A 23242-nucleotide genomic window follows, 5' to 3' on the forward strand; every position below is an offset into this window, starting at 1 on the left:
GGGGATCCGAGAGGATCCATAGGGGGACATCCGGGGGGGTAAACATGGGAGGGGGTGTCCCGGGGAATACGGCGTGGGGGGGGGAAACCTACGGGAAGGAGATCCTTGGGGGGGCCACAGGGGGGGACCAATCGGGGGGGATCCAGGGGGAAGGTCGTGGACGGATATAGGGAGGGATCCATGGGGAGATCCATGGGTCAGAGGGGTCCATGGGAGGGGATCCATTAGGGGAGGATCTGGGAGGGGAAGTGATTGGGGGGGCTCTATGGGAGGAATGCCTAGAGGGGGGTCCATCCAGGGGGGTGTCAATGGGGGAGTCCCTGTCGGGATCCATGGGGAGGGAGGGGATCCGGAGGAGAGTTCGGGGGGGGGGGGGGGGGATTTAGGGTCTATGAGGGGATCTAGTGGGGAAGCCATGGGTCAGGGGGGATCCATGCGGAACCGGTGGGGGGGATCCGGGGGTGGGGGGTGTCCATGGGGCAGGAGGATCCCTGGGGGACCCGGGGGGGGGTGTCCGTGGGGGATCCCCGGCTCAAGCTTCACCGCCGGCTCCAGGCGCCGCGTCCCGGCACCCGAGAGCGGCACCGGGGGCGGGGGGGGCCGAGGCCGGGCGGGGCCGCCCCGGAGGGACCGAGCGGGGCAGGGGCGGCCCCGCACCCGCCTTTCCGTGCCGGGGGACGGGGGACCGGGGGACCGGGAGCCGGGGGCGGGCACCCCCGGGCGGCCGGAGCGGCGGGGCCGGGCACGGGCCTGCGCGACTCCTCCCCCGGCCCGGCGCGGGGTCCCTCGGTCGCTCCGTCAGTCCGCGACCGGCGGCGGCACCGGGCGCTGCCCGGGGCGGGACGGGGCGCAGCGAGCGGTGAGTGCGGCGGCGGCCGCCGGGCTCTGCCCCGCGGGGGCTCCGGGGCGGGGGGGACATCCCGGGGGGACCGGGGGCGGGCGGCGGGACGGGGACACACGGGGACACACGGCCGGGGACCGGGGGTGATGGGGGACATCCTGCGGGGACCGGCGGTGACAGAGGGGACATGCTGGTGGGGATCGCTGGTGCCGGGTTTCCCCGTCGGGGACCGGGGAGACACGGGGGACAGCCCGCTGGGGACGGCAGATGATGGGGGGCACCCCGCTGGGCACCGAGGTGCTGTGGTCATGCTGCGGAGACCAGCGGTGACACGGGGGACACCCTGGCGGGGACTGGGGGTGACAGGCAGCGGCTGTGGGGGCTGGTGCCACCTGACGCTTGGGGCAGCCCCTCCGTGTCGCCTCCCCTGTGCCCCCCAATGTCCCCAACTCTCCGCGGGGACCCCGTTTCAGCAGTGGGAGCCGCAGCGGGGGTGGCCCCAGGAGCAGTGTGTCCGGGCTGGCAACGCTGTCCCACCGTGTCCCAGTGCCCCCCAGTGTCCCCCAGACACCCCCGTCCCCATGGGGGGGCTGCGGGAAGCCTCTGCGGTGCTGGAGGCCGGTGCCGGTGCTGGCAGCTCCTGCCTTGTGTCCCCAAACCAGCCCCAGGGAGGGCAGCAGTGCCCACAAAGGGTGACCGGGGGCAGGGTGGGGGGAAACTGAGGCACAGAGGCTGCTGAAATGGGTGGTGGTTCTCCAGAGAGCTGGCCTGGGGTGGGACAACGCGCGTCATGCGGCCCCACAGCCCCTTTCCGCAGGCAGAGCAGGTCGGTGCCAGCAGCCTGTGGTGTCTGCCCTCATTTCGGGCACAGGAAGGTGCTGGGGGGGCCACAGGCACCCATGGGTGGTCCCTGGATGGGTGCCCAGGGCCGTGCAGCTCCAGATGCTCCAGCGTGGGGACAGCAGGGAGGGCAGGGGGGACTTCGGCTTTCTTTAAAATGCTGGTTTCACTGACAGCAAAGGGGCCAGGGACCTGGTGGCTTCTCCCTGCTGGGTGCTCGGCCACGCCAGGGATGCTCCCCCACCCCGGGGATACTCGGCCACCGTGACTGGGGTGTCTGGGGTGGCCGAGCATCCCCGGGGTGGTGGAGCATCCTCAGGCCCTGTGCGGGATGGCTCCCGTGAAGCCGGTGGTGTTGCAGCCCAGCTTCACCCGGCACTGCAGCCAAACTGGGTTGGCACGGCACAGGGGGAAAAATTAAAGGTGACTTTGGCACAGGCCGTGTTCCCCATGGGACATTAATGTGCCGTCACCCCGTGGTGAAGTGTGCGTGCACCAGGGCTCCTGTTTTCCCGGATTTCACCTAGGAAAAAAACAACTGGGAGAAGAGCCAGGGAGCCTGGGTGTGCTGGGCTGCCGATCCCGCAGCCGTCCTTGCCGGATGCCCCTGCCCAGCCTGAAGTGGGCAAGTGCATGCCCCCGCGCAGGCAGGGTTTGCCCACGGCTGCCAGGGCGCTGCCCGCGCTCCCCAGGGCTTTGCCGTAGCTGCTCGCTCCATCATCCCCGATGCCAGAGAGTGTCCGGGTGCTCCCAAGGGGGTCACAGGGATGGGGGGAGCCCCCCATTCCCCCCCCCCCGCAGGGTGTGTTTGTGTCCGTGTTGTTGTAAGGTGGGGTTGGACCCCCCCAGTTTTGCAGCTGGGGAAGCTGAGTCAGGAAATCCCGGCTGGCCCGGCCGGATCCTGGCTGAGTCATTTTGCAGCGCTGAGTAACTGCCCAAGCCGTGCCGTGGGGGTGCAGGGCTGCCCGCCGCCCCCACGGGTGGGCAAGGGCTGCCTGCTCTGCCCGCACACGCCCCCGTCAGCTCCCCGTGGCCCTGGCATCATCGCGCGAGCGCACCGCCTCCTCGCCCTGCCAGCCCCCTGCCTCAGTTTCCCCCCATGTTTTCCTGTGGGTTTCCCTCCTGCCAGGGACTGGATGGGGCAAAAAGCCGGTGGGATGTTGGGTATGGGCTGGATCCGGCCCATCCCCAGCACAGCTCCTGAGGGGCCAGGGTGGGTCTGAACTGGGGGAGACGGGGTGGGATGGGGACCGTGGGGCGGAGTGGTCCGGTGTTGGTTGGGAGGGGAATGACGTCCCCAAGGCAGGATTTGGGCCTCCTCCTTCTGCTAAGGGGGTCCCCAGGCTGAGTCTTGGGGTGTGGGGAAGGGGTCGAGGTCAGGGAAAGGGATGGGATGGGGATGAGGACTGGGATGGGATGGGAATGGGGACGAGGACTGGGATGGGATGGGAATGGGGACAGGGATGGGGGTAGGATAGGGATGGGGACGGAGACGGGGATGGGGACAGGGAGGGGGATGGGGATGGGAACAGGGATGGGGATGGGGCTGGATCAGGGCTTGGGGTGCAAGTGGGGACGCTGTGGGCGATCCGGCCGGTCTCGCTGGCAGCAGGTTATAAATAACCCGCCGAGACACGAGGTTTTTTCCTGCCGCCCCCCCACGCTGCAGCCCCACGGACAGGAAAAAGGTGTTTCCGGCTGCGGACGGGAGCGGGGCCCCGGCCCGGAGCGGGGGATGCAGGGCCTGGGCCAGGGGCAGACGGGCCGGGGGGGCAGGTGACCCCCCCAGGCTGGTACTTGGGGTGCAGCCGCTGAGCCTGGGGCTGTCCAGAGCCCTGACACCCGCTGGGCCACCGCAGCCCCCGGGGCCCCTGGCTGGGCTGGCTGCTGGAGCCCCCGGCCGAGCCACCGACCCGCCGTTGGGCCTGACCGGAGCCGTCGTGGGGATGGGACGTGATGCCACCAGGCTTGGGCTCCCCGTCCGGTCCCCAGCGCCACCAGGCTCAGGCACCCGGCAGGCGCGTACCCTGGGTCCATGTTCCTCCTTCCTGGCTGGACCAGGATCCATGTGGAGCTGGGAGAGCTGGAGCTGGTGCTGTGGGGACCCTAGCCATGGCCGTGACCCTCGCAGAGCAATTTGTGCTCACTGACCCAGTGGGACATGTCCCCTCAACTGCACTCGCTCCCTGGGGGTTCTGACGAGCTCCAGTGCCAGCAAAGTGAGAGGGGGACATCAGCCTGGGCTGGAGACATTGGCCTGGGCTGGGGATACCAGCGCAGGATGGGGACACCAGCATGGGATGGGGACATCAGCCTGGGATGGGGACACCAGTATGGGATGGGAGCCCTCAGCATCTGTTCTCATGACCCCCCTCCACCATACTGCTGGCAAATGGGTGACAGTCCCCATCACCTGGCTGGGGTGACACTGGGGACAGCACCCTCTGGGCTCTCACAGCCCTTTGTGCCCCATGCAGGGAGAAATCAGGCGGTGACGGTGTTGGGTCCCCAGGGACGGGGCAGCTGGGACTACGCTGCCTCTGCCTGCCACCCCGCGTGTCCCCAGGGAAACCTCAGCTCACGTCACCAGCCTGTCCCCTCTGGGCAGGGTCAGTCCCCAAGCCCTAACCAAACCCAGAGGAGTGCCAGCCCCCAGGAACACACTCTGGGGAGACGGGACCTGCCAGGGCAGTCGGTGGCTGCAGGCGGTGACGAGGCCAGTGGCAGCACCTGGGGAAACTGAGGCACGGGCTGCAGGCAGATGGCAGTTTGCCAACACCCGTGGGTCCTGCTCGAACGCTTCCAGGTGACAGATCAGCCACCAACCTGTCCCAGCGGGCTCCGACAGCTTCCCCGGTGCATTTGCTGGCATGGCCTGAACCCTGCTCGTTAGCAAGAAACTTCTAACGAGCTTTGTGCCCGGCCATGCCGTGGGGTCTGGGCGGTGATATGGACATGGGGCACTGCTGCAGGATTAACTGGTTGGGAGGGGAATGGCCAGAGTGGGGGATGCTGGAGGGGAGAGGGGCTGGAGGAGCCCCCAGCACTTGGCACCCACCGCCACGAGAAGTGACAGTAAGTGGAGAAGGCAGGATTTTTGTTCACTGGGGGCAGATGTCCCGGCTGAGTGACACGAGGAGGGGGTTGGAGATTTGCTCTGTCCCGGGGGGACAGGAGAGATGTGGGGGGCAAGAGCTGGGATGAAGCCACCTCTGGCTGTGGGATTGGTCTCCCCCGCGCTGCTCTGAGCTTGCCTGGTCAATGCCCATCCTAGCGCAGCCCCCGAACCACCTGCAGCATCATCGCTGTCCCCTGGGGCTGTTATGGGGGACTCTGGGTTGCCCCATCTCAGTGCTGGGTTCCCGTGAGCACCCGCAGTGGCTGCATGTCACTTCATTGCAGGGTCGCATCCTGCAAACCCCTTTCCCTGAAAGGTTTCGCAGCACGTCCCGATGCCACCCACCCTGGCTCCTGCCACCATGTAAACGTGGTGACACCATCCTCCGGCACCCACCAGTGCTTTGACCTGCTGTGATTTACACCGCGGCTCCCTCGTTTGGGGCCGGCCACAGCCATGCCCCTGCTGCAGGAGCTGCCTTTCATGCCAGCTGTGCGCCGGGGCAGGATTTGGCCACAGAGGGGATGAAGCCACAAGCCCGGGTGCTACCCTGCAGGCACCAGGGGTTGGGGTGCTCCAGGTTGTCCCATGGGAAGGGGACAGGTGGGGGCAAGCCACCCATCCCCAGAGCTGGCTGGGGCAGTGGGACTGGTGGCCTGGCATCCTCTCACCACCAGGATGTGGGAATTGGGCTCCGAAGGTCTTGGCTGTGCTGTGGGGAGCAGGTTTGGGGTGGGAGCCGGCACTTGAGTTAACACTTCCCAGCAGTTTCCCAGATTCCCTGGGTTCCCCCACTCCCACGGAGGAGCGGAGGTGGGAGCTGGAGGAGCCGGGTTTGTGCTTGTCCCCCATCCTCATCCTCGGCTCCCACCGGACACGGCCGCGGGGCCCGTGCGGATGTGGCCGGGTGGCGTCACCTCCGGCAGCGGAAACTCCCCCTGCTCAGGGCCCGGCGATAAGTCCCGGCTTCTCCTCCACCCCTTCCCCATCTCCTCCCCTGCCCCTCGCCCCGCTGGGCTCTGCGCCCGCCCGCGCTGCTGGCCCCCGGGAACTCGGCTTCCCGCCGGGGTGTCCATCCCAGGGGATATGCACCACGGGTGGGCGAGGGGGAGGGCAGGAGTGCTGCCAACCCTCGCGTGGGCCACTCGCTGCAGGCAGGCGGGATGCTGGAGGGGTGCTGGAGGGGTGCTCAATGGGTGCTGGAGGGGTGCTCAATGGGTGCTGGAGGGATGCTCGGGCTCCCCTCTGGGAAAGCCAGGCACGCTCCGGGTGTGATGGACCCATGGCGGCTGCATTAGCTGCATCCCTTGGTGGTGGGAGGTTTAATTCCAGGTGTAAGAGGGTGGTGGGACCAGAGCTCTGGGGCTGCTGTGGAGGTACTGGGCGGGGGGCGGGGGGCACTGCCAGCCCCTGCCCGTGTCTTCCAGCCACACGCCTACATGTCAGTCCTCGGCTCTTTGGGGACATCGGCATCAGGGACACGCTTAGCGTTGTTCTGATAAACCCCAGGGATGGGGGGTTGAGGCTGGCAGCGGTGGCAGGGGGGGCAGCCTGCCTGCTCAAGCTCAGAGCAGGGACTGCTGCAACCCCCCCCCTCCCTCCCGCCCTGCAAGACCGGAGCAGGACGGTGTTTGCCAGCAGCCACCGCGGATTTGCAGCTCACTGGAAAATCCACTCATCCCATTAAGGGCTCCCCTGCGGCTTTTGCTTTCCATTGCAAACACCCGGTTGTCCCAAGGGAAACCCCTCGGGGTGCCACCGGGGCTCTCGGGGTGAACGCTGCCGGGAAGAGTCCTGGCTGCAAGGCCAGGGTCTGTTTATTGTGTGAGGGATTGTCAGGCTGAGGGGAGATCTCGTCCCGCTTGCCCAGGTAAGACCAGACAGGGTAGGTTTGCTTGTGGCGGGAATGGTCTGTACTGGTGGGACTGGGGGGCTCAGTTGGGAATTGGAGCCGTGAGCTGACTTTTCCTCATTACTTTCATCACCCGAAGCAGTTTTGGCATCTAAAAATGAGCTTGGAGCTCAGCAGCGATGGCACATCAGCCCAAGCTCTGAGTCTCAGCTCTGGGGGTTCAAGCTCCCACTTTGGGCCGTGTTGTGCCCAACCCTTTGCTGTGTCCCCACCCACGCCACGCTCCCTGCAGTGTTTTTTAAATCCTTACCCTGCTTTGGGGGGAAAAAAAGACTTTTTTTGGGTAGCCCAAAGACCCTACTGTGGGCTTGGAGAGCTGATTGTTGGATGGAGCCAGACAGGCAGTGAGCGTGTGTCAGCGAGCGCTGGGGATGCCGGGGATGCACCGCCTGGGAGGGGGGAAGACAAGCCCAGCTCCCCCCGACCATCCCACCGCACACGTACGTGTGCGAACGCGACGGCATCTGCTGAGTTAATGCATTTCGCAGCCCTGCCGCGCAGCTGCCTCTCCCGTCAGCGAAGCCAAAACGCATCGGGGGCTTCCAGGTTTCAAGGGCTGAGGGCTGGGGGGGGTCGTTTCCGCACGGCGGCGGCGGCGGAGGCGGACGCAGACGCTGCGACATCTGCTCTTGCTCAAAAATCCCGGGAGCAAAGGGCCAGGCCCATGATGCGGCAGGAACTTGGGGCTAAATAAATGATGCAATTGGCTTCAGGGAGTTTTGGCCCAGACAGAAGTTTATCCGAATGTCACCCATCCGAGTGCCTGCACCTGGGCTGCGGGACGGTTCCTGGCCAAGGGCTTGATCCAGCCAGGATGTGGCGGGGGGGATCCTCAGCCCCGTGGCAGCACTGAAGTTTTGGGGAGGTTTTGGGGAGGTTTTGGGGAGGTTTGGGGGAGGTTTTCAATCCCTTAGGAGGTGCAATAGGAGATGTTGCTTTTTGGCCACGGTGCTGGATGCTGAAGGAACCCTGGGCTCTGCTGATGGCTTCATGCCTTTTCTTGTTGGGTGGCACGGGGGTAGCAGGGGAGCCACAGGGAGCGGGAGACCCCCAAGCACAACCCAAACCCTCCACCCGGGTGGATCTTTGCCGCAGGACATTCAGCAGGGTGTCACCCCATGGCAGGGCAGCCCCACCTTGGTCCCCAAGGGTGCTGGAGACAGTGGGGGATGACAGGCAGCGCTGCTGGGGGGACAGATGGCACCAGGCTCTGGACAGATGGGACCGGCCCCAGACAGGCAGCCGCAGGACGGAGGGGCCGAGTGACCCCGGAGGAGCTGAGCTGGCCCCCGGGGGACTTGCTCTGCTGGCCCCGGGCAGGCAGTGGTGGCCCAACGGGGACAGGCACCGCAGGTCAGGGACAGGCACCACGGGATGGAGGGGTAACACGGGCCGGGGGGTGACATCGGCTGGGGGGGGTGACACTGGCCAGGGGGGAGATGACACCGTCCGGGAAATGGATGACAGTGGCCCGGGGCGGGGGGGAGGGGGGCGAATACCGGCTCGGGGGGCTGGTATCGGCTGGAAAGGGCAGACATGGACTGGTGGATCGGTACCGGGTGGGGGGGTGACACCGGGCGGGGGGGCGGTACGGGGCGGAGGGGTGTGAGTGACACTGACCCAGGGGGGTGGCACAGGCTGGGAGGAGGGTACTGGGTCGGGGTCGGGGGTGACACAGCCCCGGGGGGCTGATACCGGCTGGGGGGGGGGGTGACACGGGGCGGAGGGGGGGTGTGTGACACTGACGCGGGGCGGGGGGTGGGTGACACGGGCCAGGGGGCTAGTACCGGTGGGGGGATGACAGCGGCCCGGGGGGGGGTGACACGGCCCGGGGGGGGTGACACGGGCCGGGGGGGGTGACACGGGCCGGGGGGGGTGACAGGGCCCGGGGGGGGTGACACGGGCCGGGGGGGGTGACAGGGCCCGGGGGGGGGTGACACGGCCCGGGGGGCCGGGGCCGCGGGCGGCGGGGCGGAGCTGTCCAGCACCGGCGCCTCCTGAACGTCCCCGGCGCGGCGGGGCCGCTGCGGCCCCCGCGGCCCCCGCCGTCCCCCGGCCCTGGCGGCTGCCCCGGCGGCTCGGGGCCGGGGGTCGGGGCGGGTTCCTCCGCCCCGAGCCGGCACCGGGCAGCCCCGATGTTCCCCCACGGGGGATCCAGCCCGGCGGGGGGACACCTCTGCCCCCAGCCCCCCGCGGGGTCCCCGGTTGCCCCGGCTGAGGGGGCGTCATGCCCGCCGCGCTCAGGCTGCCTCAGTGACAGACCTGCGAGGTGGGGACGGGATGGTGGGACGCGGAAGGGCCATGGGGAAACCAGACATGTGGCCTGTGCCACAGGGAGCCGGGACAGCCCCAGACGCCACGGCCAGGAGAGAGACCTTGCACAGGTCCCGGGGTCTGTCCCAGCCCCGGTGTGTCCATCCTCGTCCCCGCAGCAGGATTTGTGCCAGGCAGAGCCCAGCCTGGGCAGACTCCAGGCTCGACTTCACTGCTGCATACGGGGCTTTTGGTGGCAGAGGCTGCTGCAGTCAGCCCAGCTGAGTCCTAAACTTTGCTCAGAGCAAGGTTTTATTCAAGTGGGTTAAATGCCTAATGGGATTGGCGTGGAGTGGCTAAAGCAGAGATTAGTGCTGTGGCTACGGGGCTGGGCATCTCTGCTCTGACAACAGGCAGTTTCTGCCCTTCTCCTCCCGCCCCAGCCCACAGATCGTCTCTCAGCAGCTCCCAGAGCCCGCAGCATCGTGCTGGGGGGAAACAGCCAGCCAGGGCAGGCAGAGCTGGGGCTACTGGGGCTCCCCTTTGCCCCTCTGCCACCTGTACCCAGGAGATCCAACTGACTGTGCCCAGCCTGGGCCATCGCCCGCCAGCATTGGCCACCACTGGCAATGCCACCACCGGCATTGGCCCTTTGGAGGGGCTGGGAGAGGGGACCAGTGGGACCTCCCTGGGGAAGGACCCAGCCCAGGGCCCCGGCATTGCGGGTGGTGGCAATGTCCCAAGCAGTGACACGGGTTGGTGGGCAGGCTGGGTCCTGGCTGGGGCACAGGGGCTGGAGGGATGGGGCTGGCGGCTGAATCGGCAGCTTGTTCTCCTCTGAAGGCTCCTTTCTGCCCCCGCCCCCTCTGTTTCTCTTAGGAAAGTTTTATGTCCCTTGTGTCACAAGGAGCCTTTTCTTTGTCATCCTTCCCGAGCGTGCCGGAGAGGAGGCCGCGCTGGAGCACAGCCATCCCTGAAGGCCGCCCAGGGCCGGATCCTGCGCAGGGCTGCGAGGGGCACGCGGCAGCTTCGAGGGGCAGCCGTGTCACGGCGCCAGGATCCGTCCCTTAGCACAGGCTCAGCTCCTCGGGCCGTTCACACCCTGGGGTTTGCCCCTGGGCTGCCCCCTCCCTCCTCCCCCTTAAAAATGGAGGATACTTTAGAGCCCTGAGCATCTCTGCAGGGACATCTGGCACAGCCGGCTCTGCGGCAGCCCCCGGCGCTCTGTGCTGCCAGTCCCACAGGTGTCTCAAGAACGGTTCCCAATTTACAGAGCTGCTGTGCAGCCTGGCACACCCCGGGAAGGATCTGTCCTCCTTAATTCCTAATTATCAGCCTAGTTTCAGCTCTCTCACCCCTAGCAGAGGCTGTGTCAGGATGGGGAAACTGAGGCACGGAGCGGCAGCAAGACGCCAGCAGAGGCTGAAGGGTTTAATACCTTTTTGCATCACTAAGTGTTCACGCTCAGACTCCTGCCACAATTATCCCAGGGGTGTTGGCAGAGTTTCATCCCCAGCAGGGATCCCTCAACTGCAAGTGATAAGAAAGAAGTTAATTTAATCTGCTTCGTAAAAGTCACCCCAAAATGCTTCGGGAGCCAAGTGAAACCCTTGCAGAGCTGTTAGCCATTCTCGTGAGACCACAGGAGAGCTGGAGGTTGGATCCTTCTGGGGCATCATGGAGGAGCCAGGGGTTTGGCCCTGTGGTGTAGCCCCAGGGCAGGGTCGGGAGCAGCGCAGCCCCCGTGGGGCCGGGAGGGCCAAGAGCCAGGGGGAGTGTCTGTTTCCAGCTCTCTTGGGGGATGGAGGGCTCCAGCACGGATCTGCTGCGCTGCTGGGGGTGCTCCAGTGACCCTTCACATGGGAAACGGGGACATGAAATGAGACTTGGGCTCCAGATCGCCGTATTAATTTCTGGCTGCTGAAATCGCACATGTGAGATGCATTTGGACACCAGGCAGAGGAATTAGCTCAAGCTCCGAGCACAACAGATGCCTCTTTGAAAGAGATGCCCTCAGGGATGTGCTGGGTTGTGTTTGTCCTGGGATGAAGGACGCGGCTTGGCCAAGGCTGTTTCATTTCCCTTCAATACAAACACCCGTGTTTCTATGGATGGCATCATCTAAAGGGATCAGAAACCACCTCGTCTCTGGGCTTAAAAGTCTTTAATTCAGGGAAAACTTGAGTTTAGTGCTGGGGCAGTACATACTGGCCCGGCGCTCCAGACCTGAGCTCTGGAGGTAGCGGGGACGAGCATCCTCCCCCCGGCCGGGAGACGAGCATCTCCGGCTGCCCGGGGAGGCTCAGCCCCGGCGCCCAGGCAGGGCTCTGCCGCCCCAGCACTGCTGCGGCTTCTCCAGAGTATCCCCTGGTGCTATAATACCTCGTGCGTATTTGCTGCTTTCTACCACCACGGGACGCAACGATCCCAAGCTGGGTACCGGGGGTGGGGACGGGGCCCAACACCCACCTGGCGGCTGGAAGTTCCAAAATTAAATCATTGGGTGCAAATTTCTGGTGCTCACGTTACCTGCAGGGCAAGTGACAGCCGGTTCCCGAGTGCTGCTCCGGGGACATGGAGGCCCTGCAGCCGGGTTGCATTAAAGGAGAAAGTCGTTTCCCTTTCAAGCTAATTGCAAAGGAGCCGCCCATGTCTATCTAGGTCAAGCCGTAACCTGCTTTAGCCGGGTGAAGCGGTGGCGGGACACCAACGTGACGCAGTGTGACACGGCGCTCGCCCGCTCCCCTGCCACCGCGGCACGTGGGGCACATGCTGGGAGGGACCCGGTCCCCAGGGCAGAGTTTGGGTGGGGTGTAAATCAAACTGGAGGCAAAGGAAGAATTTGTTTGGAAGAAGAATGGGTTGAATCTCTCCCGGGAACGGTTTTAGTTTGTGCTCGCTAATAAAATAATGGGATGAGCAGAGGGCTGCTGGGCGCTGGGGCGGCTCCCCCTGGGGCTGAGGCGGGGAAATAGGAACTCGGTGGGAGTTGCTTTGGTTTATCCCTTTGGTGGCATCCCTGGGTGCGGGTCCCCAGCCCGAGGGTCTGGCTGGTGCTACAGCCCCAGGGAGTGGGGCCACATCCACATCTGCCCTTGCCCAGCCCCGGGGAAGCCCCCAGCGTCTCCAAAGCAGGGTGAAGCCTGAGGAGGGGCCACCCACGTCCAGCGGGGTGTAGCGAAGCGATGGGCACCCTCGGACCCCCCGGGGCGTGTGCTGTGGGGAGGAGATGGTTCCCGGCAGGCATTGGCATCTCCTGGGAAACCTCAAGCCTGCGAGCACAAGAGGAGGATTGATTTTTTTGTGGCCAACGTGGCAGCTTTGGCATCTGCTGCAGCCGTGGCATCGCAGCCAAGTGGCCGCTGCTGGGCTCCGAGGGGAGAAATGGAAGTTGTGTCCACGAGAGGGAAATCCAAAGTGAATAGACTGGAAAAAAAAATATCTATAAAACCCGGTTACAGCCCCAATGCCACATGCCCAGTGGGCAGGCAGGGCTGGAGGGGTGTTGCACGCTGATGATGCTCAGAGGGTGCTGGTGAAGTGTAAAGCTAGACGAATTCTTTTTGCCTCCGAGTTGGTGGACGAGGAGCTGGGGACCGGCTTTATGGAGGCAGCGGCAGATGACGTGCCTCTGTGTTAGGACAAAACCCACCGGCGGCAGTCCCCGGGGCTGGAGATGTTTGTGCCAGGGACTTCAAGGGTGAAATAGGTGAGTTGGGGAGGGTGGTTTAACCACTCGTGTCGGTGAGGCTGGACCTTCACTGGCTCTCGGCCCCATCCCGGGCATCCTCACGCTTTGTGGGGGAGGAAGATTGACCCCGTTGGCATTTGCAGAAGGTATTTTGCTGCTCAAGGCTGGGAACCGCTCTGCCGCCAGGCACAGTGCTCCTGGGGCAAGGGGCTGGGTTAAAGAGAGGGAAAAAAAGTGCAGAACTGGGATTTGTAAGGGTGGGTTGTGGGGCACAACCTGGGAAAGGGCTGAAGGGTCGGGGGGAGCCAATTGCTGCTGGGATTTGCTGCTGGGTGGGCTGCAAAAAGGGGGTTGGGAGTGTTGTGGTCCTGGGGATGTGCTGGCCTCCAGCTCCTGGCTGGTGCTGGCTGCTGGGTGCTGGCTGCTGGGTGCTGAGCCCTGGCCATCGTGCTCCCAGGATTGACTGTTGTAGGCGCAAGGAAACCTCACGGGTGCAGGGAAAGCCCTGCACGGCCCCCACCTGGCTCCTGCTGCCCGCCCCACAGCACCCTTGGGTGCTGGCTGGTGCCAGCACGGGCCTCCTGGGGCAGGTCCTGCCCTTGCTCAGCACCGGCGAGACCCCAGCTCCGTCACCCTGCGCCATCCCTCGCTGGGGGCCACGGTTGCCCACGGGGGCCGGATCTGAACCTATTTGCCAGCGCGGGGGTGGCAGAGCCCTAGTGCCCAGCTCCATGTCACCCCACACAGCGGCTTGGGGATGGATTGGTCCCAGAGACCCACCCCGAGCGCCTTGTCCCGGGGCTTCCTCCATCCACCGGTGCCACGACTCGGGGCCATGGTCACAGTGAGAAGAGGCAGAGACGTCTCAGCCGGGATGTGGGGAGAGAGGAAACCTCCCCGGCCATTTCAAAGGCTTCAGCAAGAGCAAGCCCAGAGCTGTGTGTGTCAGTTCCCTCTTCCCCTTAATTAAAATTGCCTTGAAAAGACCTTTGTAGCTCCCGGCTGGCGCTGGAGTCGGCGCTGTGACGCTCAGATCTTGTGCGCTGCATCAGCCCTTCTCCCCGTGCCCCATGGCTCTGTCGGTCAAGTGATCCAGCTCGTGTGGGGCCGGCGAAAGGGAATTTGGGTGCATTCACCCCAGCGCTGCCTGTGGCAGGGACATGGACACGCCGGGGGGGTGTCATTGTGGGGGATGTGGGGCAAGGCTCGGTCTTCGCAGCCCCCCAAAAGCCTAGGGGGAGCAGGGCTTGGGGCAGCTGTGGGTTGGGGAAGAAGCAGAATGGGGTGTTTTGGGACACTTGCTCATGCAACACCCTCTGCTGGGAGACGCAAGGGGTGCAGGGCTGAGGCTGGGTGCTGTTCCCATCAGGGTGACGGGAGCCGTCCCCCTGCACCCCACGGCTTGCCAAGAAACCTTCTCCAGCTCCGGAGAAGCTCTGTCTTGGCCGGATGGTTTGAAAGGCGGCCAAGCTGCCGGCCCCGGGCTGCAAACAGAGCGGCTTGTGTGCGGCCCCGTACGTACCTGGGCGGCAGCGTCGCCCCCAGCCCGCCGGGAACGGCTTCGCTCGGCTCCAGCGCGGCCCCGAACACGCTCGCTGGAGCGGCCGCACAAAGACCCGCTTGTGCTCGCTGCACCCACCCGGCCCGAAGCCAGCGCCGGGGGAGAGGAACCCCCCCGGGGGTGACGGGGACTGCCGGCGGCTGACCCGGAGCTGGTGGTGTCCCCCAGGATGCTTGGGGACCCCAAAAAGCTTCTGCTCCCCTCCCTAGAGGTTTTCCTTCAAGGCGGCTGAGCGAAACCACGCTGGAGCAACCACGAATTCTGTGTCCTGGGAGATTTGTGGCACCCAGTGCCCGTTTGAATTTCGGTTCGCTGCAGCTCTACCAGGGCACGGGGGCAGAGGCTGGCACAGGCGCCCGTGGAGACACTGTCTTTCTAGCCAGCACTCCAACCCCTGGAGAAAACCTTTTTTTTTTTGAGTTTTGTTTTTTTTTTTCCCTGGAGAGCTGCAGGGTGGTTGGAAATGGAGCTTTGCTCCACAGCTGATTTTCTTGCTGAGCTCTGCTCTGCCTGCCCAGGCAAAGCCTGCAGGAGGGATGAACTTCTCCAGTCACTGCGGCTGTGCAGATGTCCCTGTCACCAGTGGTGGCAAAACTGGCCCTGTCTGCCTGCCTTGGGTTGGATGGGGTGGTGGACCGAGTCCCCATCCTCATCCGCATGGAGCGAAACACCAAGGCAAGGGGATGTGGGGCACCGTCTGGGTGATGGTGCCAGGAAGAGTCACTATGGAGCAAGATGAGAGCGAGAGCATGGAGAGATGGGGCAGTTGGCACCACATGGGGGGACACTGGGGGTGGGGAGGGCAGAGATGGGGCTCAGACACCTAACATGGCCTGAGGAATAGTCACAGAGCTGGTCCTTGTGCCAGTGGAAGGTGGTCTTATGTGATCAGATGGTCTCTGGTGGCCAGGAAATGGTCTCAGATGACCAGGAGTTGGTCTTGGATGACCAGGAGGTGGGTTTGGGGGTGAGGATGAGGTTTTGGGTGGCCAAGACAGGTCCATCCTGCCTGTGGTGCAGCCCTACCTGGTCTGTGCCCATGCGGCCTTGCTGCAGGACCTGCTGTAGGGACCTGGGGACACGGGGATGGTGCTGCACAGGGTCCCTGGGGGACGATGTCACATGTGCCCTGGCCCCAGGAATCCCTGTGGGGGACATCATGTATGTCCTCACCCTGGGGTGTGGGATGCCATGGCTTCCTTCCAAGATGGGGACATCGAGCACCCATGGTTGGTGGGGGCCAAGACCAGGGTCCAGCATGGCTGAAGGGAGGTGGGTGCCTCCCCACGCCCACCCCCTTGCTGTGCTGGGCCCCACTCACCCCTCCTCTCCCCCCACAGCCTCGCCGGCAGCCGCCTCACCAGGATGAACGGGATGGCCAACATCAACCCCGCCAGCCGCAGCCACTACACCTCCGCCATCCCGGTGCCCCGTGCCGTGGCCCATGGCAAGCCACACGCTGCGGCCACCCTGAGCACACCAGGGCCCCCCGTCCCCCATGAAGCTCCATCCCCCCGACCGGGGAAGGCGCCGATCTCTGGCCCCAAGACCCTCAAGCCCAAAGGCGCTGGCAGAGCTGCCGGCCGCGAGCCAGCCATAAGCAGGGAGGGCAGCCCTGGCGTGTCCCCCCGTGGTGGGCAGAAAGCCCCGGCGAAACCGCTGGTGTCCCCTGGGAGGTGGCCAGAAGCAGTTGGCAGCGGGAAGAGAGGGGCAGGCAGGGTGGGGGAGCCCACCGAGCTGCCCAAAACTCCCCTAGCACAGGGCAGGGGTGGGGGGCGGCCAGGGGGGTCCACTGGGAAGGGCAGTGGGGTGGCCACAGCAGGGACGGGGGATGAGCCCCATGGTGGCTTGCAGAGCAGGGGCCCTGTGTTCGGGTCGGGGGCCATCACCTTCTCCTCGGGCCCCCTGCAGAGCCACCCAGTCACTGCCACCGTGGCACCCTTCCAGTACCGGTGAGTCCCTGGGAATGGGGGGCATGGGGCTGGGGGGGGGGCATGGGGAGAGTGGGACATGGTGACAGAGGGACAGGGGGAGGCAGGTGGGCATGGTGGGAGTGGCCATGGGGAATGAGGGGGGTGGATCTGGGGGCTCTGCCCCAGAAGGAGGGTTCCCACTGGGTTTGAGGTGCTGGGGGCTCCTGGGGCACCCATGGGAGGTGACGTGGGGCAGGGGATGGGCTCAGTGGGGAGTGGGGTGCCCTGGGACCAACCCTGCCATGGGACCACTGTCCCCAAACCCTGGCAGAGCGCAAGGAACCGTGTCTCCATCTCCTGGGGGTCCTCAGCTGGCTGCACCCTACAATGCACCCCCACCCTCACCCCTCCTCTGCCCCCAGGCTCCAGGACGCGGAGGAGGAGAGGGTCCCGTACCCGGGTGACAAGTGCCCCAGTCCTGCAGAGCGCCCTGACCCCAAAGCTGGACGCCTGAGTGAGTCTGGGGGGTTTGCTGGGGACGAGGGGGTCCTGCCGGGGGCTGCCAGGACCGTGCCGGGGGGCAGAGGCTATGCCGGAGCTCAGACCCCCGCAGACCCATGCTGGAACGGGAGCCAGGGCTGGAGGTCAGCGGGGCAGGGGAGGGAACCCCCAGGCAGGAGGTGCCCAACTCCTCATGGAGCGACGCAGCTGCCGCTGCCGCGTCCAGTGATCCCTGCGGCCAAAAAACTGCTCCCGTCGGCGTGGCCTCACCCGGGCGCAGGAGCCACGTCGGTGTCCCCCGCAGTGGTTCCGCCACTGGGGGGGACGACGACTGTCCCCTCTGGTGACGCCGCCAGGACATCGTCCCACTTGGCTCCCTTCCCTCCTCTTCCCAGTTTTCTGGCGAGCTTCAGGAATGACCCATTTCCAAGGAGCTGGTAGAGAGCCGGTGCGGAGGCGGGGGCTGTGGAACCACTGGCTCCCCGCACCCATCGTGGGGACACCCCCTTTCTTGGGGGGGTGAATGAACCCCAATACCAGCTCCCGCTGCCATGTCAGGGACACCCCCGTCCCCTCTTTGGGGGGAGATTCTGGGGGGGGGCGGCTGCTGGAGGGGCTGCTGGGGCGGTGGTTGCCAGGGCAGCGGCAGCGGAGGATGGCGGGATGCTCCAGGGATGTGCAGGGAAGGGGGAAAAAAAAGAGCCGGGAGCATCGCCGGGTGATTCGAAGGGACAGAAGTCGGTCAGAGCCGTCATGGCTCCTGGCACAGCCCGGCTTTGCCGAGGGATCCCGGCACCACTGCTGCGCAGCCGGAGGGTAACGGGGTTCAGGGCTGAGCCCCGATTTGGGAAGCACTGAAGGCAGCAGTGAGTGGGAGGATTTTGCGGGAGGAGGCAGGAGGGGAGCGAGCCTGGCCTGTGCCCAGCGCCGCTGCCGAGGGCAGGTTTCGGGATGAGGCAGGGCAGGTTCGGTGCTGGGGAAAGGGACGGATCCTTTCCCTCGTTCCCTGGCACCTTCTGGGGCTCTGTTGGGCCTGGCTGGAGGGGACAGGGGCCACTGGGAGGCCCCGGGTCACCCCGCCATCCCCAAAATGACATGACACCCCTAAATTTGCCCCCCGCAGCAGGCCCTGCACCCACAGCACGTAGCTCAGAGAGGGGTTGTAACAGCCCCCCCCGAACCTCCGAGCAGCTTTGGGGTGCAGCAGGGCGGCTCGGGCACCCATCCCGCCCCAGCAGCACCTTTTGGTGCAAAACACCCTTTTTTTTGTGGGGGGAGGGGGGCACTCTTTGGTGGCCCATCCAGGCCGGGTGATGTCGGGGCTCCGCAGCATCACCCGGGGTGCCCGTGCCACTGTGCGGGGGGCCGGGCTATGGGGGGGGGCTCATGCCATCCCCAGCCCTCCCGGCTCCTTATCTCGGCAGCATAGTGATGGGCTCTAATGCAATATTTTCCGGCGGTTGCCATGGCAGCCCGCGTGAGGTCACCAAATAGACTTAATTCACCCCTCCCGAGGGACGGGTAATTAATGAAAAATGATGATAACCAGATCCCGCTCCCCCCCTTCTTCCCCCCCCGCCCCCCCAACCTTAATTTCCCCGGATCACTGGAGAGGCCCCGCTGGGTTTGGGGGGGGGGCCACAGTGTCCCTCGGGGGGCTCATCCGGCCCCTTCCCGCACCGTTTGGGGTAAAACGGGGCAGTTTTGGCCGTCCTAGGGCTGGGTGCGGGACGGCGGCAGGCGGGACGGGGGCGGGGGGGGCCGTGCCCCCCCCCCCCCCGGCTTCGCCCACCTCCACGGCCCTGCCTGCAAGGGGGGCCTGCGGGACGGGGCGGGGGGCAGGCTCTGACCGCGGGGGGGGGCCATGCGGGGTGAAGCTCCCCCCCCCCGGCACCCCCGGGGGTCCCGCATCGCCTCGGGGTCCCGCACCCGGGGGGGGGGGAGCGGGGCGCGGCGCGCGCCCGCGGAGGGGAGGGAGGGGAGGGGGCTCGCGCGGCGGGGCGGGGCGAGGCGGGGGCTTCGCCCCGCCCCGCCGCGCGCGCCCCCTCCCCTCCCTCCCGGCCGCGGGCGCGCGCCCCGCCCCTTGCCCGCGCCAAGCCGGGCGCGGAGGAGGGCGGGCCCTTTTTGTTTGCCCCTGACATTCCGCTGGTTCGCAGTGTCCCGCCGGCGGCGGAGCAGCGAGGTGGGGCCGCGCCGCTCAATTCCCTCCCCACCACCCCGTCCCGCTCCGCCCCGGTGGGGCGGGCGCTGACGGCGCTTCTCTCTCTTGTCTCGCCCGGTGTGTCTTCGGTGCCGCAGCAGCAGCAGCAGCAGCAGCAGCAGCAGCAGCAGCAGCGCCGGCGGGTTAAATGGTCGCAGCGCGGGGATGCTGGGGAGCAACCTCAAGAGCCTTCCCGACGTGGAGCTGGGCGAGGAGGAGCGCGGCTACCGGCGGGGCCCCGACGGCGGCGCGGTGATGCCGAAGCGGGCGAAGTCGGCGGCGGCGGCGGCGGGGCCGCGGAGCGCGGAGCTGCGCGTCTTCAAGGCGAGCAGCGCAGAGGGGCGGCTGCCGGCCGGCTCCAACCTGCGCAAGCAGAAGTCGCTCACCAACCTGGCCTTCCTCACCGACGCCGAGAAGAAGCGGCAGCTCTACGAGCCCCGCTGGAGCGACGACATGGCCAAGGCGGCGGCACCGGGGGCGGCGGCGGGGGGGGGCGGCCGGGGCGGCGGCGGCCCCCGCGGGCGGGAGGCGCCCGCCATGTCGCGGAGCCTGTCCCGCTCCGAACACTCGCTGCTGCCGCCGCGCCCCGCCGGCCCCGCCAAGCCACCGCCCGCCGGCAAGCCCAGCCGCATCCCCCGCGGGCCCTACGCCGAGGTGAAGCCCCTCAGCAAGGCCCCCGAGGCGGGCGGGGGCGGCAAGTGCGACGACGAGCTGCTGGGCGGGAAGGGGCCGGCGGTGGCGGCGGGCGCTGAGGAGAAACCCTACCTGAAGGTGGACCCCGAGCTGGTGGTGACGGTGCTGGGCGACCTGGAGCAGCTCCTCTTCAGCCAGATGCTGGGTGAGTGCGGCCGTCGCGCCCCGCCGGCCTCGTTGGCAGGCGATGGGGAAATGGCGGGGGTCCGGCTGCCTGAGGCAGCAGGGGCTCCCACAACTTCTGGGAGGGACCCGCCGGAGGCCACCTCGGCGTCCCTGGCGCTGGGGAGAAGGCGAAGGGATGCTGAGGGGGAACGTGCCATCGGCCACCCCAAGGGCCGGCACACAGCCTCCTCTTGCCTTGGCTCCAGCCTCCTCAGGAGGAGGAATGGCAGATGGCAGTTGAGTTCATCCCCAACGTGTCTTTTCATTCCCCTTGTCTCTACACGCCACCAAAGTGATGGAGGTTGCCCGGTGAGGTGCCACAGCTGCTCCCTGCCATCGAGGTGGCTTGCCCCAGGGGTTGACCTTGGCCGCTCTCGCCATGAGGCTGCCGGTGGAGGTGCCATGTGTACAGTCCGTGCTGCTGCCTGCGTTTTGGGCAGGAGGCTTCAAATCCAGGGCTCCTCCAAGCTCTTGGGCTCTGGTCAAGGAGGGTCCTCCAAGGATGCTGCCACAGGGTTTGCGTGAGCTTGTTTCAGCCTGTGGCCGACTGCATCTTGCTGTCCCAGTGTGTTTGATGCCTGAGCCTGTATGGTGGGTGTTCATCAGAGCCCCAGTGCTGGCCATGCCTCTGATCGGGGGACCCGCTGCCCCCCACATGGGCTGAGGCGCCGGGTCTCGGTACAGGCTTGCCCAGCCCTTGCGTTTCCCTCGTGGCCGCGTGCTGACCTCTAGGAAACGGTGTCAGCCTGGGGAGCCCTCTGCTCCGTGCTGGAGACCGCTTTCCCCTGCGTCCCAACCGTGGGCTCGGCTGGGTAAAGACTGTGTGGGGCTTGTGGCTCCAAAGAGTTCTGTTTGGTTTGGCAAATTGGTGTGAGAAGGTGGCGAATGATTTCTGCACAGCTCTCAACGATGCTCCCGGTGCCCAGGCTAGCTGGGTTTAAAGCCCTGGTGATTGGTGGCGGGGGGGAGCAGCAGAATAGGCAGGGCTGGGAGCTCTGGTGTGTCCAGCACTTCAAGTTCCCTGCCTGGGACCCCCTTTTGGAGGGCCAGGAGCTTCTCCGGTGCTTGGAGAGCTGGCTTGAGATGCCTTCTCCTAGCTGCATGGTGAGCAGAGCTCTGCCATGAGGAGAAAGGGGAGAGATTCGTCCTGGCTGGGGGAGAGGTGGAGTGAGCTGGAGGACGTGCCGGAGTCAGGCACCTGTAAAGCCGTGCTCGCTGGGTCCAGCTCCCCACTGCACACCCTGCTGCTCCAGGAGCCTTCGGGCTATCACAGCCCCTGCTCTGGTGCAGGGCTCTGGCACAACGTGCACTGGTGCGTGCTGGCACGCAGGCATGGAGCCTCCCAACCGTCATCCTCAGCCCCCTGGCCATTCACAGCCACGGGAGCAGTGGCCATGGGGGGCACACTGCCCGATCCTCTCCCAGGCAGGGGTCTGCCCCAGGTGCTGGAGCATCCCGGGGCTCGCTGGGGCTGCACAAGCAGCTCGTGGAAAGCCATGGGGTGAGCTCCAGGCCTGGGCACGCAGACCGTGAAGATGAGTAGGCTGGGCAGGTCAGCTTGGCCTCGCCATGGGGGCTCAGGCTGCCTTGGCGGTCCCGCAGCTGGGCTCATGGACGTCCATCCTCAGCCCTAGCACCAGGGTAACACCAGATGCTGTGGGAGCAGGGCAGGATTGTGGGAGGATTTGTCACTTGTGGGACTAACAGATCTCCACCTGTGTTGGCATACCTGGGGGGATCTCAGTGTCCCCTGTGACGCTCTGTTCTTAGATAGGGGTTTCCTCAGCACCCTCAAGAGGAATTCTTGCAGCTTCCCTGAGGGTGCAGGACTGACCCATGCGGTTGTGTGGCAGTTGCTGGAGTACCAGAGATCCTGCCTGGAGGACAGGGACTTGTGCACACGCTGAGGAAGACCATGGGTTGTGGAAATGCCCCCAACACCTGCTTTGGTTTCTGAGGTGGTTGCCTAGCCCCTGCCTGCATCAGGTCTGCTTCAGGGCCGTAGGACTGACCTTGACCTTGAGAGCTGTTGAGCATCCCTTTGGACTGCACTTACCATCTGAAGGCTTCATCAGCTGGCCTGTGAGGGCCAAACTTTGCTGAATCTGTCCTCTGAACCCCTCTGCTCTGTGTATTTGCTGAAATAGATAATTTTCCAAGACATACGGACTGCCGGGCGGTGGAGATTGAGGGCTGGTTGTCCAGTGTCAGGTGGGGACAATGCCAAGAGTGGACAGGGAAGAAGCTTAACCCTGCTGAAACGTCACTTTCCTTCCATGGGGCTGTACTTCTCACATTCATGGGAGTTGTGCTGTTGAGTCACACCTGCTTAACCAAGCCAACCATGACCTGGCGTCTCCTTGACAGCCCACGTGGTGGGGATGCCGACAGGAGCTTGGGGATGTGCAGAGGAGGGCGCAGTGTGACAATGGTGGTGGCTGCTCCGTCACTTCAAATGTGCCAGTGGCAGAACTGTGGCTGAGGGTGCACGAACCTGGACACATGCTGAGCTTCTAGTCCAGACCCCTTTGGTTGTCACCTGGTGCGATCCAGGCAGATGAAACCTTCTCCAGGGGTGACAGCATCTTCCACAACCTGTCTCCTCAAGGGAGAGGTTGTTCCTGCGGTGGGGATGGACCCAGAAGGGACAGGATCCCGCTTGCTCAGGAGAGTGGGCCTCACACCCTGGTAGGGCTGGTGAGTAGGGCCAGGAGAGGGGTTTTGTCTCGGTGCTACAGGAGGTGCTTGGGAGGGAGGGAAGGTTTCTCTGCTGTTTTCATGGATCCCTTTGGCAAGAGAAACATCAGCCTGAGCTGTTTTGCCATGTTTGCTGGAGGACAGTCTATCCAGAGTGGCATGAGAAGACCCGCAAGCTTGGTTTGTGCTGGGAAGAGAGAGACGGGAGTTGCAGGGATTTTCAGGCTCTGCAGATCTTGTTGTCCTTGAACTGTTGACCTATGTGAGAAGCCTGTGCTGCCTGTGCTCTGCCAGACACGATGGCTTGTGGAGACCTTGTGTGTCTTTGGTCTCCACACCTGAGTTCTCATCTCCACCTTATGCTCCTCCTGCCAGAAGCACTCCCAAGCCTCTGCTGGCCAAAAATACAGTTTATTTAGTAGTGGCCAAATGGTACCTCTCATTTGGTTGCTGCCGCTGTGTCATCTGTTTGTGGCACCGAAGCCTTTGTAGAGCTGCTGGAGATGTAACCACGTTTAAAGCAGAGCAGCCTGCGCAAGATGGGAGAGGTCACTGGGACACAGCAACCACATGTGCTTTGTAGAGGCTATTTCCATCATCCAAATTATACATTTCACATCAACCAAAGACTGAGGCTTCTCATCAAAGCTGGCTGGCAGCTGGGGTTGCTAATTACACCAGCGCCTGGCCGGTGGATGAAGGGTATGGAGGGCGCGTGGCCAGTGTCATGGAAGAGCTCACTGTACAAAGCTCGTCCTGCCCATCTCCTTGTGCAGTGGACAAGAGTGTGCAGGTGCAGAGGCACATACGGGCTGCGTGCGGGTTCGTTAGTGCTGGGGTGCGGTGCCCAGCGTGGT

The 23242-nt window shown here is 65.2% G+C and overlaps 1 protein-coding gene across 4 annotated transcripts in view; it reads left to right on the forward strand.

Annotated features, from left to right (window-relative positions):
- The first annotated feature begins 802 nt into the window (after positions 1-802).
- Positions 803-23242, forward strand: part of NAV1 (neuron navigator 1) — a 78713-nt gene continuing 56273 nt past the window's right edge. Inside the window, exons 1-4 of one of the 4 annotated variants that reach the window (XM_074564175.1) lie at positions 803-859; positions 15557-16168; positions 16552-16647; positions 18956-19668. In XM_074564175.1, the coding sequence (XP_074420276.1) occupies positions 15582-16168; positions 16552-16647; positions 18956-19668 (1396 nt within the window). In that variant the 5' untranslated portion in view covers positions 803-859; positions 15557-15581. Of the gene's footprint in view, positions 860-15556; positions 16169-16515; positions 16648-18799; positions 19669-23242 lie in introns of those variants that run through there. The other 3 variants (XM_074564169.1, XM_074564170.1, XM_074564172.1) reach the window with 3 other exon arrangements.

Source organism: Larus michahellis, chromosome 21 (genome assembly GCF_964199755.1).
Source record: "Larus michahellis chromosome 21, bLarMic1.1, whole genome shotgun sequence".
NCBI lineage: Eukaryota > Metazoa > Chordata > Aves > Charadriiformes > Laridae > Larus > Larus michahellis.